The following is a 15,560-nucleotide window of genomic DNA, read 5'->3' as shown; positions in this document are numbered from 1 at the left end:
GTATTCTCTCAATATAGCCACTCCTTTTTAAGGTTCAGTCCCCATGTTTCCAGGTCTTTATTTCCAATTGGATAGCCCAGATCACATGCATTACAACACTTTTCCACCTTATTCCTGTTTCTGGTACAGGTCCTAGTGTTTCCCTCAGTTACCCTGGCTCTTGGCTTCCAAATCTCCTTTGGTTCTTCTCTCTCCTTTGATTCTTATATCTGAGGTGTTGCCAAGGCACTGTTAAGTTGCATTGGCAAGTCTTCACTCTTGCTCTCCTCTCTTTTGTGCTGATGAATATTTATAATTACCTTTGTTCAGACTCTCTGGCCAGATATTTAAGATTCTACATTCTGTTTCCAGATTTTTTTTTCCCCAAACTTCTCTCCAACTATTCCCTCCTGGTACGCTTTGGTCAAGCCAAGCTGGTTCATTTGGTCAGTCCCCTGAGCATGTCTTGGGCCTATTTCTCTGTCATCCCCCTGCCATCCTAGAGTGCTCTCACAACTTCTGCCTGGTAGGACTTGGCGGTTGAGGGGATTGGTGCCCTGGTAATCCTGACAACGTGCTGTCTTCCGTCTCATGGAGTTGCCGCTGACCAGTAGAAACATGCTGTTTCTGTTCTCACAGCAGAGCTCAGTGGAACATCCCTCTCCCACACACTCTTCACCTGAGCATTAAATTGAGGAGAGTTTTCTCAGCTCTCTAGAAGAAACCCTGTTCCCAAGGGCATTGGAGGGTAGGGAGGGGTGCCCTCTACCTCTGGTGCATTCTTTGACCCTTTGGGCATGGCTTGTCCCTGGCCCTCATTTTTCTCATCAGTGAGTTGTAGTTGTGTTGCATGGTCTCCTAAAAAAAAGACCCTTCTAATTCAGTAAAATTGTGTCTTCTAAGACTGTTCTAATTGAGTAAAAGTGTGTCTCCCTTTAGGAAGTCTCTGGTATTGAGCCAAGAGGAAAGTAACTTGAGAAGTCCCAGGGCTTCAGTAGGACAATTCTTTTCCATCAGAGGAAGGGTTAGGTGTAAGCTTGGGAATAGCTCCCTGCTGGAGAAGCCTCTATGGGGCAAGGGATGCTCATCAAATGCATGCTCAGGGCATCTGTGGGCAAGGGGCCTCCGCCTTGACCTTGACTTCTTTTCCCTCTATCTATAGCTGGGCTAGGTCAGCCTCCTACATGGTCCTTACAACAATTAAAGTGACTATGATTCTTCCTTCTAGGTCAACAGTAGTGTCTTTTGAGAAATTGTTAAAAGAGAGCCCTCAGCCTCAAAAGGTAAGGAAACCATCACAGTTAGTAAAGGGAAGTGGTTTGTTCATGGAAAGGAAGGAGAAGGAAAAGCCAAAGACATTGCTCAGATTTCTAATTTGGGGCCTGGATGGATGGTGAAGCATTAACTAGTTCATCTTTTGGGCTCCATGAAGGCAAAGACTCCCACTTTGTTCACTGTTGTAGCTGTAGTACCTGGCATTCAGTTAATGTGGGTAGACAATGAATGAATGAAAGTTCACAGCAGGATGAGTCCAGCGTGCTCTTTAGGCGGGCTCAGGGTGAGGAGAGTGAACGATTAACTCCCCAAAGTCAGGAGAAGCAGTCTAGATTTTTCTTGATTCTCCTAGGCCTAAAAGTGGTTATGAGCTTTATGTTTGCATCAGTTAATAACACCATAAGACTACATACCCTGTCCTTCTCTAAAGAGCCTCTCTTTAAAAAAGAGGTGCTTAAAATTGTTCAGCTCAGGAAATTAACTCTCTCAGTCCCTGGTTCTTGTTGTCATCTTTGCTCCAGTCGTACACCCAAGATGGATCCCAGAGGAGCAAGGAGGTCCTTAGCTCCCCGACGCCATCTACCGCCCCTGCCCAGATAACCGACTTCAAACACGGGTTTGAGCTCTTTGCTGAGCTACAGCTGTCAGAGATGGAGAAAATATTTGAGGATGCTGCTGACGTGACTGGAGGTAAAGCTATGCTGAGGGCTCAGTCTCTGTGGCTTCTGCATGAGGCGACTGCACCTGGGGTGTGTGCAGAATTCAGACTTGACAAGCAAAGTGTCTCCTTTAAATTTTTTTTTTCTTTTTTAAATCATATAACTATTGTGACTATATTGGCGGCTGTTTGAGATCTGGAAAACAACACCCCAGTGTAACCACTGTTAGTATTTTGGAATATTTTCTTCCAAAAAAATTCCTACGTATTATCTGCTGCTGTGTAACAATATTTACACAAACTTAGTGGGTTTTTAGTGGCTTAAAACAACACGTGTTTATCATCTCACAGTTTCTAGGGGTCAGGAGACCAGGCATGCTTTACCTGGGCCTCTGCACAGGATCTTATAAGGCTGCAATCAAGGTGTCAGCCACGGCTATGGTATCCTCTGAGGTTGTCCAGGCTCACTCAGATTGTTGGCAGAAATCCTCCTTCACAGGATCCAATTGCTTCTATAGTGCTAACTCTTCCTCCGTTCCTAGCTGTTCTCCCGGCTTCTCCTCAGACACCAGCTACTCTCACTGGCTCGTTCCTAGCTTCTGCTCAGACACCAGCTACTCTGACTGGCTCATCCACACACCCTAATTTATTTCCAGCCCTCAAGAACGTTCCCTCCTAGTCTGTTACAGGGCAGTAACCCCCTTCCCAATGTTTCGGAAGCTGTTAGCTTATCATTCAGCTTGAGATGAAAGAACTCTTCCTTGTAGAGGTGATGAGCAGAGGAACTAGCTAATAATAAAAATATATATATATATATATATATTTTATTAACTAGCTAGCCACCACAAATTACATTTCCATTCCAAAATACCTTTGTGTCTATTTTCTTGTTATTCCAGAAAACATTTTAGTAGAATGTTTATAAGAAGAAATATATTAGTATGGCAGCAAACAGTACATAGTTTCTTAACTGCCTATGAAAGGACTCTATTCGTATGCTACGATCAAGAAGAGTTTATTCATTAAACACTGCACCAAGGCAGTTTTGCTCCCAGCACTCTCCCGAGGGGAAGTCCAGTGCTCATGGACTGTCATCTGACTCCTATGCTAAGGTGTCTGGCCAGGGCTGAATTACCCAATAAGCAAGGTATGCACGGGTTTACCTGTGCGTACTTACTAATCTGTAGTGCATCATTTCACTTGTTTTTCAACACACCAAAGATGTGGTGAAACCCATGTAAAATGGTGCACTACAGATTAGTAAGTACGCACAAGTAAGTCCCTGAATACCTTGCTTACTGGTTAATCCACCTCTGCATCTGGCCCATCTTCTAACACAAGAGGACCATTAAGTACCACTCAGAACTCATAGGCCTCTTGGCTGTAGCTTCAGGTGATCTTTTCTCAAGCAAGGCATGTTTTGCTCAGGCTTTCGTTTGTTCCTTAGTCTAGCAGTAAATAATAATGACTGCTGCAGCTCAGTGCTGGGTGTTTTCCCCGAGCACAGAGTAGGGTTAAGAGCATGAACTCTGGAGCCGGATTGCTTGGGTTAGCATCCGGTGTTGCCACTTGCTAGCTGTGTGACCTTGGGCAAGTGGCAGCTTCTCTCTGTGCCGCAGTTTCCTGCTGAATCCCTTGCTCGTTAGGCATTAATATGTGTAAACCACAGAAAACAATGCCTGGCAGGCAGTGCTGTCCCCATCACATCCTGGTGCCCATAGAAACACTCATGGGACGCAGGTTTGCTGAGTACTGGGGACACAGCAAAGGGCAAAACATGCTCATACCTGTACTCCCAGAGCTCAGAGTCTGAAAGTGGGAGACAGTAGACAGACAGACAGCTAAATCAGATATGTCAGGTAATGAGGCATGCCGGGAAGAACAGTGAAGATGGGTAGCGGGCGGGGTGGCCTCCTGAGGTAGTTCCTGGGAAGGCTTCCTGTGGAGGGCCATGCAGACTGGGCAAAGGTGGGAGAAACAGTGAGGAGACCATGATGGTTGGAGCAGAGCATGTGAAGGGACAGTAGTGGGAGGTGAAATCTGAGAGGAGCCAGATAATACTTGGCCTTCAGGGCCACTGTGAAGGTTCCAAACGTTTGTAGGAGTGTTTAGGAACACTTAAAAAAAAGTGATGCTTATAAAAACAGATTTTAATAGGGGTTATTGATGCATTTGCAGACAGATTCCCTTAGAGCCATGACACCCAGCACGGGGAGAATATTTTATCCGTGCTGTCTCCTCCTCTCCCCTTCCCATCTTTCCCTCCAGCTGAAGTTTGCATCTTGATAATTGCCTTTAAAAGATGTACTTAGCACCTCCTTCTGTTTGTTTGAAATTGTTGTTTCTTTGCTGCCATTGTTTATTTTTGCTTTTCTTTGGAGAGCTTCCGTCAGTTGCTTTCTTCGTCTCAATGCCTGGTCTGTCTTATTTGTTCAGAAATGGCATCTGAACTATTTTTGGTAGCCCCTCTGCCCATCCACCACTGCTGCAGGGGACCAGCCCAGTGCCCCCATGTAGTAGGTGTTCAGCCAGAATTTGTGGGATGATTGGATGTTGGACTTATAAGATGCAGAAGGCAATCTAGTGATGATGGTAGCTTCAGGAATCCAGCCTAGGTTAGGGTGAGGGTGAGGGGTCTATCAGAGACAGGAGGGAGGGTAGACAGGGCCAGCCGAGTGACTGCATTTGAGGGGTTGGAGAGAAGATACCTTATAAGGCTTCCTCGTCTCTGGATGGAGCCCATCTCCTCTGTCTCCCCTGCAGTGGTCCCAGCTCACAGGTGTGGGGGAGGCTGCAGAGAGACTGCCTCCAACCGAGGACACTGGGTAAATGATCCTTTGCATGCCCGCTTCAGCATCCAGGCACCCCCGAATGTCCCGGCCAGTGATGGGGCCGAGTGGCTCACGATCACGTGGACAGTGTTCTCTCTTCTCTCTTTCAAAGCTCTGAACATGAAGGCTTTTCTTAAGACCATGAAGAAGGCTCTGAGCAATGTGTCAGAGGAGGTGCTAGAGGCGATATTTTTGAAGGTGGACTCAGACTGTAGTGGCTTCGTCACCTGGGTGAGGAGAGTGCCCCTGCTGCCTCAGGTGGCTGGGGAGGGGGGAGGCTGGTGGGGTACAGTCCTTGGCAGATCGGTTGAGCAAATGGAGGGTCAAAGATGGGGGACAGTCAACCCATCAGAAAGCCTTCCTGTGGATTCTGGCACAAGCTGTGGCACTTGTGGAGGAAACCCTCAGTGTCCTTGTGGCGTTCCTCCTGAGGTACCAGACTCATCACAGCTCATTCCCCTCCTGTGTCGCAGGGAAGTGTATGACAAGTGCCAGTGAGCCTTGCGTGAGACCTACTAAGCATGCAGCAGGGAGCAGCCATTTCCCCCCTCACCTGCCACGCAACTCTCCTGTGCACCAGGCTCCTGCCTACTTGTGGGGTTTGACTTGGTGCCTCGAAAGAAGTATTAGCGACCATCTCATGGTCCTCTGAGGTCATTCAGAAATAGGCAAACCTTTGACCATTAAGGAGTCCCTGGGTGGTGCAAATTGTTAACATGCTTGGCTGCAAGGCAAAAGGCTGGAAGTTTGAGTAAACCCAGAGATGGCTTGGAAGAAGGATCTGACGGTCTACTTCTGAAAAATCAGCCGTCGAAAGTGCTGTGGAGTACAGTTCACTCTGACACACGTGGGGTCGCCATGAGATGGAATCAGATCAATGGCAACTGGCTTTTTGGGCTAGGTGACAGTTGAAGCCAAAACGTCAGCGTAGTAATTAGTTATTTTAATAACTAATAAATAATGTATAGTTATTATAAAAAACAAAACGTCTTGCCATTGAGTCGATTCTGACTCATAGTGACCCTATGGGCCAGAGAGTAGAGCTGCCCCCACAGGGTTTCCAAGGAGCGCCTGGTGGATTCATACTGCCCACCTTTTGGTTAGCAGCCATAGCTCTTAACCACTGCGCCACCAGGGTTTATGGTATAGTGATAACAATGCTTTTGTATGTTTCTGATCCTGAATGTTCTACAAGGAACAGATAGCATTTAAACGTACAGGAAAGTACGAAAACTGGCCTGACTGCTTCTGTAGTAATGATGGCAATGATAACTAGCATTTATGCCAGGCATTGTGCTAAGCACTTGCAGTATTATTTTACTTAAACCTCACAGGAATCCTATGGCGTAGGTGCTATTACTTAGCCCCATATGATAGACTGAGAAACTGAGGCATAGAGAAAAAAGAAACTTGCCCCGGGAACAAATCTGGAAGTCTGGCTCAGGAGCCCATGTGTTAGCTGCTGTACTGTATGCCTTTTGTTTTGTTTATTTTAGCTGTTCTTTCTCTTAAAAGTTTATAATAAACATGCTTCCAGTATTCTCTGCTGTCTATATGATGGTTCTTTTTAATCAAGTTCCCTGTTTCTATAATCAGATAGCTTCATATGGTAGTGTGTCTTGGCCTCGACTGTATTTTCATGAGACTAGTCAGTGGAGTCTAGAGTTGTCCCGGTGGCCTGGGCTATGGTCCTCTCCTGCTGTTAACTTGATCTGTGAGCTTGGGCAACTCATATATACTTATGTGGGCCTCAGTCTTACTATCTATAAAGTGGGGTGAATAAACAGATTCAAAGGAGATGCTGGATGTGGAAGATTTCTGAAGATGTACCCCGCGTTAGAGAAACAAGGTAAGGAGGGAGGTGTTGCTATGCTCTTTTCACAAATGCTTGTAAAGGGCCCTTCATATACTAAGGTTCAGGAAGAGGCCTGTCGCACAGCTGCTTCTTTGGCCTGTGCTTAGGAAACGGCTCCTACGGTCCCTCGGAAAGGGCTGGAGAGAGACGAGGAAGGACACTGGAAACCAGGCTTGGGTTTGCAAAGCCTCATGCTGAAGCTGCTTTGCCAACATCCCTCCTCCTTCACCTTTTCTTCCCGAGGCAGCAGAAGTACGTGGATTACTTGGTGCGTGAGTTCCGGGGAAAGGAGGCGATGAGGAGGAGCCAGTACCGCCTCCGCTTCCACCTTCCTATGCGGATCATCCCCCAGTAAGGAGCCTCTTCCCAGACCGCAGGGGGGCACGTCTGATCAGCTGCTGGTGTCAGCCCTGCAGTGAGCCCTGCCTTTCTGAAAGCCACCAGCCACTCTTTACTGGTGTTTCCCAAGTGTCTGGCACTGGGCCTGATGCTTGATACACCTTAGCTCCCTTTGTCGTCACAACTCTGCAGGTGTTTGTGACGATTAAGGGAGATGATTTGTCCTCCTTTTACAGATGAGGAAACTGAGGCTCAGCCGGAAAGTGGTGGCATTGGTCTGTTTGACCCTCCCAGCCCCTACCCTCGCAGTGTACTACGTTGCTCTCCTGCTTCCTCTGGCAACCTGTCTGTTAACCACTGTGTGCCAGTGGGTTTGGCAGTTCCATCCACAGGGGCACAGATGGTTGTGTACCTCTGGGAGAGTGCTTTCCTGTGAGGTGGCAGGGGTAAAAGCCATCGTAGGAAACTGCACCTTGAGCCCATCCAGGCCTTGAGGCCTCAGCATTGCTGCGCCTCCGAGAGACACTCCATTTCTCTGTCTCTGCCTTGACTTCTGCCTAATCCTGCCTGCTTGCTCTTTTGTTAGGCTCCTACTGCCCACTTTGCCCACCGGGCCTTGGCCTCTTTCTCTTCCCATGTCTTCTGTGTGTTCCCCCCTCCAAACTCTGGGAAAGAGGAGTGCTCCAATGGGTCTGAGCTACTGTCCCAGAGCAGACCCCCTGCAGTCAGAGCTCCCGACTCCTGGAGCTCACCTTGAGTGGAACACCAATTCCTGCCAGGTGAGGTGGCCGGGGCCTGAGAGCTGGGTCCTGTGGTACAGTGTTTGGTGGTCTCCATTTGTGGCATTGGTTAGGAGGGGGCTGTGGGCGTGTCTGTTCTCAGAGGACGGCACCCAGAACAGTAGAACAGGGAAGACAAAGAACTAGAAGGTAGTCCCTGCCCTCAAGCAGCCCGGGGCTTAATAGAGAAGAGGTTTAACTGAAAATCCATGAAAGAATAACTTGTAAGTACTGACTTCAGGTGACACCCAGCAATTTCACTCCCAGGTATATACCCAAAAGAACTGAAAGCAGAGACTCAAACAGATACTTGTACACCAGTGTTCATCACAGTGTTATTCACAATAGTCAAAAAGTGGAAACAACCCAAGTGTCCATCAACAGACGAATAGGTAAACAAAATGTGGTATCTATATAAAAATATACAATGGACTTTTACTCAGCCATAAAGAGAAACGAAGCCTGATATATGATACAACATGGATGAAACTTGAAAACATTATGCAGAGTGAAATAAGTCAGTCACAAAAGGAAAAATATTGTATGATCCCACTTATATGAAATATCCAGCATAGGCAAATGCGTAGAGACCAAAATAGATTGGCAGTTACCTGGGGCTGCGGGGAGAGGGGGGTGGGGAGTTATTGCTGAAGGGGTACTGAGTTTCTGTTTGGGGTGATGAAAAAGTTTTGGAAAGAGATATTGGCAATGGTTGCCCAACATGGTGAATATAATTAATGTCACTGTATTGTACACTTAAAGATGGTTGAAATGGCAAATTTGATGTTTTATATATTACTACAATAAAGTTCTAAAAGAAAAGTAGGCTCGCCTTTACTGAGCCTGGGCCAGGCTCACCAGACGCACCATCTCGCTGACCCTGCAGCAGTGCTGGGAGGTGGAAGCGCTCTCCTCCCCATCGTGGAGAGGGGACACCGAGACTGTGCTGAGAAGACATTTCCGTATGGGCTCCCCTAACTTTTCATAGCTTCCCCACCTGTTGTGTCTGTCCTCACAGTGGCCTGTGAAGCGACAGTGAAGACTCTTATCCTTTTTAAAGTGAGAAAGCTGAGGCCTCTTGGCCCTGGCAGAAGTGGCAGAATTGGAAGTGACAGAGAAATGACTGAGAATATCAACCATGACCTGTACGGAGCTGTGGGCAAAGGGCAGGAGAGAACGTGTCCAGCTGCAAGTTTTGCTCCTCTCCTGCAGAGATTCTAGTGGCAGTAGAATTTCACAGTAATGTGATTTATCCTTATGCCATAGGTCAGTTATGTCCACGCGACATCTGAAAAAGGCTCTGGAGTAGGGGTCAAGGTGTCTGCGGTCTAGTCTTAGCTCTACTGGTAACTCAGGACATGTTGTTGTTGTTAGGTGCCGTTAAGTCAGTTCCGACTCATAGTGACCCTATGCACAACGGAACGAAACACTGGACATAACTCCAGACAAATGATTACCCCCTGGGGTACCTGAACAGTGAGGTAGCATTACCTGCCCTGCCTGGGCCCAGAGATATGGGCCCATCAAGTGGGAGGTGTGTGCCGTGCCACTGCAGAAGTCAGAATGGCCGTGACTCTTACTGGCCAGAGAGCTGGCTTAGCCAACCTTGGGGCAGGAGAGAAGCCACTGGAAGGTAGCACGGAAGCACTGGGGGGAAGGCTGTACGGTGACATCCTATGAGGCCAGGCCTGCCTCAGGAACTGTTTACAGTGTTCAGTACTGTCCTTGGGTTCACACCATGTCCTCATTTCTCACGGTCCCCTTGTCTACTTTTCTCTCTCTCGGGCTCTACTCCTGCTCCACCTCAGAGCACGAGAGCAGTTGCTGGAAACAGTGTTATTTCACAGTCATCAGTCACAAGTTCCACTCTACTTGCCCTCTGTGGGTGGCTTTTCCTGTAAAAGAAGGTTTGCAAAAGGTTGCTGTCCTGGCTCCTCTCTCTGATCACACATGAGGAAGCTGGAATGTTCTTTCACAGGATAAACTTACTGCCTTTGGACCCCGTCTCATACCTGCATCATACTTGGGTCTCTTTCTTGGCCATTGCTGATAATCCAGGAGCCCTGGTGGCTCAGTAGTTAAGAGTTCGGCTGTTAACCAAAGGGTTGGCAATTCGAATCCACCAGCTGCTCCTTGGAAACCCTATGGAGCAGTTCTACTCTGTTCTATAGGATCACTGTGAGTTGGAATCCACTCGATGGCAATGGGTTTTGTTTTGGTTTTACTGATAATCTAGTGGAAATCTGCGTGGAGAAGGGGGCAGAGTCCCACGTCTCTTGTAGCCCTGGGCAGTACCTTAGTTGTGAGTGTGTGTGTGCATGAAGCGTCTCTTGCTTTGGTCTTTCCTCTTCTGTGGCTCTGTTTGATGGGGTGCACTCTCCTCTCTGAATTGTTTTTGTTTGGGCTCTTGACTGTCTTATCACCTTCCACAGGAATCATGGTTGTGAAATTGTGAAGGTGGAGTATTTAATCCATCGATTCAAGAAGATGGGCCATTTCCTGACTGTCACCAAAAACGGAACCCTACAGTTCTGGTCTGAGTCCTTCTTGCTGCTGAGTTCCTTTAGGGTGAGTGGGGCCTGTGGAGCACATGCCGGTCATTGAAGAGCCTGATTGCAAAGTTGGCAGAGACCCAGAGCAGGAGTGTTCTCAGAGTTCATGGCCTAAGCAGCCCTGGACGCGATGTCACAGGGCCGGGGTCCAGGCTCTGACTTCACAGTGTGTGACCTTGCACCTCACATTTCTTTTCTGCCACTTGGATGGCCTGCAGACAGCTCAAACCCAGTTTGTCCAAACAGAGTGCCACTTTGGCCTTCCCCACCCACCTGGCTTCTCCTTCTGTGTCCCCATCTCACTGAATGGCGTCAGCATCCACCAAGGTTTCCATGCCAGAAATAAGCCTCTTTCCCTTCCCCTGTCACATCCAAACCATCACCAAGTTCTGCTGACTCTGTTTCTACAATGACTTTCAAATCCTTGGCCTGAACCAGGCAGGAAATCATGGCGATTGTGAGCGTAGGCTCTAGAGTCCCACTACCAAGGTCAGAATCCCCACGGCACCACATACCAGCTCTGTGACCTTGGACAAGGTACTATAGTTTTTTGTGCCTCAGTTTTCTTTTCCATCAAATGGGGTTAGTAATAGTACTCCCTCACAGGCTTCTTAGGAGGATTTAGTGACATAATACATGTCTAGTGCTTAGAGTAGAGCAAGGCACTCACCAAGTACTCAAGAGGTGTAAGCTGATGTCATTTTTGTCTTTGTGCTGCCAGCTCCTGGCCAAATGTAGTAAGTGATAAAACACTCAGGAAAAGCCACTATGCACTTATTGTTGCCAGGCCAGTCCAGAATCCTCCAGCAAGTGAGGAAGGCTCAGCTCTCCAGAGAAGAAAAGCTTATTGAGAATGCTGCCAACAGCTTGAAGGGTTTTGTAAACCGTGTGGAACCGCAGAGGTTTTTATAATTGCATCAAGTGTCATTCCTTGGTGGAGGAGGGGCTCTGGCAGTATCCTCCCCTGCCCTAGTTGCTTAGGGAGGGGACTGAGGCTGGTGGAGTTCAGTGACTCTCCTGGGTGCCCTTGGTAGCCCAGGACCAAGTGGGATTCACATCCATGTTCCTTAGACTTGCGGTTCTGACACCACCCCACCTCTTTTTCTGTGTGTGTGGGGGGCGGAGTGCATTGCAGCCTGACCTCCTGGTTTGGGCTGCTACATAGTCACCATGCCCCTCAGGGGTCAAAGGTCAGGAGGATGGTGGAGGGCAGAGGAAAGCTCCTGGGAGGGCCTGAGTTAACCTGGAGATTCTTCCTTGAGGAGCTACTTTGGCAAGTAGGTTTTGGTAAGAATGAGCCTCCAAGTACCACCCGTGGACACTAACTGTCTGCCCATTCTCATGCAGATGAAAAGCCTGGGAGTTTGGGGTGACCTTGGGCAAGTTGCTGAAAACCCTAGGGCTCCATTGTTCAAATGTTTTTCATTTGAACAATGCGGGGTGTGTGGGTTAAACCCTAGTGTTGGGCACAAGAAAGGGCGTCTGGGGCCCCTAGCCCATTGTCCTTGCTGCCTGAGCCATCTTGGGGCCCTGGGCAGGCCTCCCTGCTCTTGAGGCTGTCTGCATCCTGATGAAACAGTTCACTTCCTGCCTCTGTCATCTCTTCTGAATACGGAGGAAATGCCTTAAAATGACTCCTTACGCCCCCCCCCCCCATTTCTTTTTCAGATCATACTCCTTTCTGCCCCAGTTCAGAGCCTGTGGCCTTATTCAGTGAGCAAAATACAAATTCCCTAGCTGGCCATGCCTAACTCTTCTGCCAGTCTTCCAACCCCAAGTCCTATATCCCCTGGGCATAGCAGCTCCTTCCTCCCGACGTGCCTGTGGCTTCCCCCACCTGGAGCGCCAGCCCAGACCCTGTCTTCATAGGTGTCATGCGAGACTGGCACCAGAATGAGGCAGGGCACTGGTATTTCCTGAGCCCCTGCCAAGTGCCAGGCACTACACCGGATGCTTTAGCTTACCTTATTCAACTCATTCCTTGAAACCTGGTGGAAGGATTGCCCATTAATAAGCTACTTTGACTAGATGATGTCTGCAGATGGTAAATGAGGTCCAGACATTCAGAGGGGCAGGCAGTGGACTCATTCTCTCTTCCCAGCCCCTAGACCCTAGATTCTCTCCCTAGAGGCAGCTGCTGAGACCAGTTTTGGGGTGTTCTTCCATGGATGTGTTTACCTGTAGGCCCCCTGTTTTTTAATTGTGAAAACACACACAGCAAAACATTTGCCAGCAGAACTCCACCCTTCACAGTCCCGTGATGTTGGTTACGTTTTTCACGTTGTGCCTCCATTATAGTTATCCTTTTCCAAAACAGTCCTCTACCATTACCGTAAACTCAGTGCCCCCAACCAAAAAATCTTCCTTTCCCTTTCCCTCTCCCTCCCACCCCTGGTGACCATTAATAATCTTTGTCCTCTCTCTTTTTTAAAAAATATACAAATGACAGCACATAATGGTGCTTTCAACCTTGCTTTTTCTCTTAATATCTTAGTCTCTATTGGGATGTACACAGCTCTCTCGTCCTCTCGTGGTGTGGATTTGTTTGAGCTGTCCTCTCCTGATGGCTCTCAGGTTCTCTCTGGCCTGCTGCTGTCCCAGCAGGGCTGCCATGCCGCCCTTGCGTACATTCTTCTATGAGTACCTGCTAACACATCCATGGACAACGCCTTAGAAATAGAATACCTGTATCAAAGCTATGCATATTTACAATTTTGCTAGGTCTTGTCAAACTGCTCTAAAAAGGGCTTGTGAGGATAGGTGTTTTTTAAGCCCATTTTACTGATGTGGAAACTAAGACTCAGAGATGTTGGGGAATTTATTCAAGGCCGAGTTGGTGGTGGTAGCTCTGGGCTCCACACTAGGTCTGTACCTGGTTCCAGGGTCTCGTAGGGCAGGAGAAGGTTCACAGGGACCTTGTGCCCATAGCTGTGCTCTGCTGGGCAAGCATTCCCAGCTGTGGGTCTCCTCTGCTCTTCTCTGGTCAGCTTAACCAGATCCAGCGACCCTACAACCAGCAGATGTGGGTCATTGACATGGTGTGTCTCCACAACATGGACCTGATTGCCATTGCGTCTGCTGACCAGAAGATAGGTGAGTCCCTGGGTCTGCTCTTGGCTACCAGTACCGTGCATTTGCCCTTGGGAGAGCTCTGTCGGCCTAGCCAACCACAAGCATGGGTTGGGGCCCTCTGGGGATATTTGTGGGTGTGAGGCCTTAGTAATCAGGTGGTTAATGAGGACCAGCTTAGCACCAAGTGCCACAAGAGGGGCCAGGAGGGCCAGGTCACTCATGTTGTTGGCTGTCCAACTGCCCCACATGGTGTCCTGATGGTGAGTAGGCAGAGGGTACATAGTGAATGCTTGAATGACTCAGGACTTTTGAGCAGCTCCAGATTTACAAGCCAGAGGCTGTCACCGGCCTGTCTCCAAGTCCTGTTTCTACCACCTATCTCTTGCCATGCCTTGTCCAGGCCACCAGCACCTCTCTCTCGACAGCAGGAACGGCTTCCCCACTGCTCACCACACTAGCCCCACAGAGCAGCCAGGATGAGCTTTTAAAATGCCTCTCTGCTCAAAGCCTTCCACCCACCTCCATTGCTCCTAGAATGGAGATTGGATCTGTAACACGGTATACGAGGTACCCAAAGGTTTGGCCCTGTTGCCCCGGCAACCTCCTCCTCTACTCATCCTCTCCCTTTCTTGTGAGGCCACTGTAGCCTTCTCTCACCTCCTCTAATGAGCAGTGTGGCCTCTGCCTGTGAGCTGTGCTATCCCTTCCACATTCCTCCCTGCCCCCATAGCTTCTGCTTTTCCTTTGGCTCTCATTCCAGTTGTCACTTCCTCCAGGAAGCCCTCCCTAATCACCTAGTCCAAGTCAGGTTCCTCTTTTCAAAAGGCCCTCATGAGATTGAACATCTTTCCTTCAAACCCTTTTTATTCAGTGTGATCATACATTTATTAGTGTGATTCTTTGTTTAGTATCTGTCTCCTCTTCTAGGCTGTAAGCTCTATGAGGGCAGGGACTGCACCTGTTTTGCTTCGTTCTGTATCTCAGTGCCTAGCTCATCCTAGAGGCCCAATGACTATTGAATGGAACGATGGATGAGTGAATGACCAATGCTTCTGACTGAACAAACTTACAAAGCGGTCAAGGAGACAAAAGTAATATATGAAGCTGTAGCCAATGATGCAAGACTAAGTGGGAAGAGAGAGCATGGGCTGTTCTGGAATGAGCAGGGCCTTTGGAACCAGATGGGCCTGGGTGCAGACCCTGGTCCCGCCACTCTGTAGATGTCTGACTTTGGGCAATCACTTTGCCTTCTTGTGCCTCAGTTTGCCCAGATGTAAAATGGAGCCAATAATACATACCTCCAGGGTAAGTGTGGCGTAGTGGTTGGGTATGTGAATCCCCTGGCATGGTGCCTGGTACATAGTAGGAGCCAAATCAATATTAACATCATTAGAAAGTAAGTTGTGCTACGCAGGGACAGTGGTCAGTCACCAGCCATGGCTAGAGCGTGCAAGAAGGTGTTTGTGACCCATTTGGAGCTTCAGTTGTAACACCCATTTCCTGAGGACCTGGCGCTGTTCCGACTGTTCTCTCTTTGTCATCTGCAGATACCCTGAGAGTTGGTGTTATAGCCCATTTTAGAGATTACCGTAGCACCATGGCTGTCCCAACTGAGCATCTGCCGTTTGCTCGGAGGCACTCAGTTGAGGCCACAGTGGGTGGAAGTGGCGCCGCATGGCCATCTGCCTCTGTGGCTCTGGCTAGGCATCCTTCCACCTGTGACCCACAGCCCTTCTTGAGAGGCAGTGCAGGCCGTGAGGGTGTTGGCTCATTAGACAAGTGGAACTGAGGCTGGATCTACTGGAAGGAGCCAGATTCTTGAGAGAGTTCAGATTTGAAGCAGTGGGTACAAGGGCATCATTGAAGGCTTTTGACCAGGATGAAAAGAATGTTTGTGAAAGAATAATCTGGCAGGGCTGGTGCAGGATGTTGGAGGAAAGGGGTCATCCTGCAAACGCAGTTTCTGTAATCCATCCCTCACAATGCCTCTGTTTAATCATCTCCCCTTGTCTCAGACTTGCCTGGAGTTTTTTGCAGTGGGGATGGTGGGACTGGGGTCAGATCGGCCTGAGCCCTGACGCAGGTTCTCTGCTTCCGTCTGCTCCCAGCATCTGTAGGGAGGCACAGAGAGCAAGAAAGAACTAGGCTGAGGACGGAGGGGACAGAGGTTCTCAGGTACCAGTAGTGCCTGGCTCTTAGCATTTGCTCACTCCTTTGCTT

The 15,560-nt window shown here is 48.7% G+C and overlaps 1 protein-coding gene across 1 annotated transcript in view; it reads left to right on the top strand.

The window, feature by feature from the left end:
- The first annotated feature begins 809 nt into the window (after window positions 1–809).
- The window catches only part of EFCAB8 (EF-hand calcium binding domain 8), an 85,195-nt gene continuing 70,444 nt past the window's right edge, over window positions 810–15,560 (top strand). The window contains exons 1-6 of the mRNA XM_049869548.1: window positions 810–1,262; window positions 1,776–1,944; window positions 4,856–4,974; window positions 6,846–6,949; window positions 10,149–10,284; window positions 13,256–13,361. Of these exons, the coding sequence (XP_049725505.1) occupies window positions 1,071–1,262; window positions 1,776–1,944; window positions 4,856–4,974; window positions 6,846–6,949; window positions 10,149–10,284; window positions 13,256–13,361 (826 nt within the window). The 5' untranslated portion in view covers window positions 810–1,070. The remainder of the gene's footprint in view (window positions 1,263–1,775; window positions 1,945–4,855; window positions 4,975–6,845; window positions 6,950–10,148; window positions 10,285–13,255; window positions 13,362–15,560) is intronic.

This window comes from Elephas maximus, chromosome 25 (genome assembly GCF_024166365.1).
Source record: "Elephas maximus indicus isolate mEleMax1 chromosome 25, mEleMax1 primary haplotype, whole genome shotgun sequence".
NCBI lineage: Eukaryota > Metazoa > Chordata > Mammalia > Proboscidea > Elephantidae > Elephas > Elephas maximus.
This window is presented reverse-complemented; position numbering and strand designations above follow the sequence as displayed.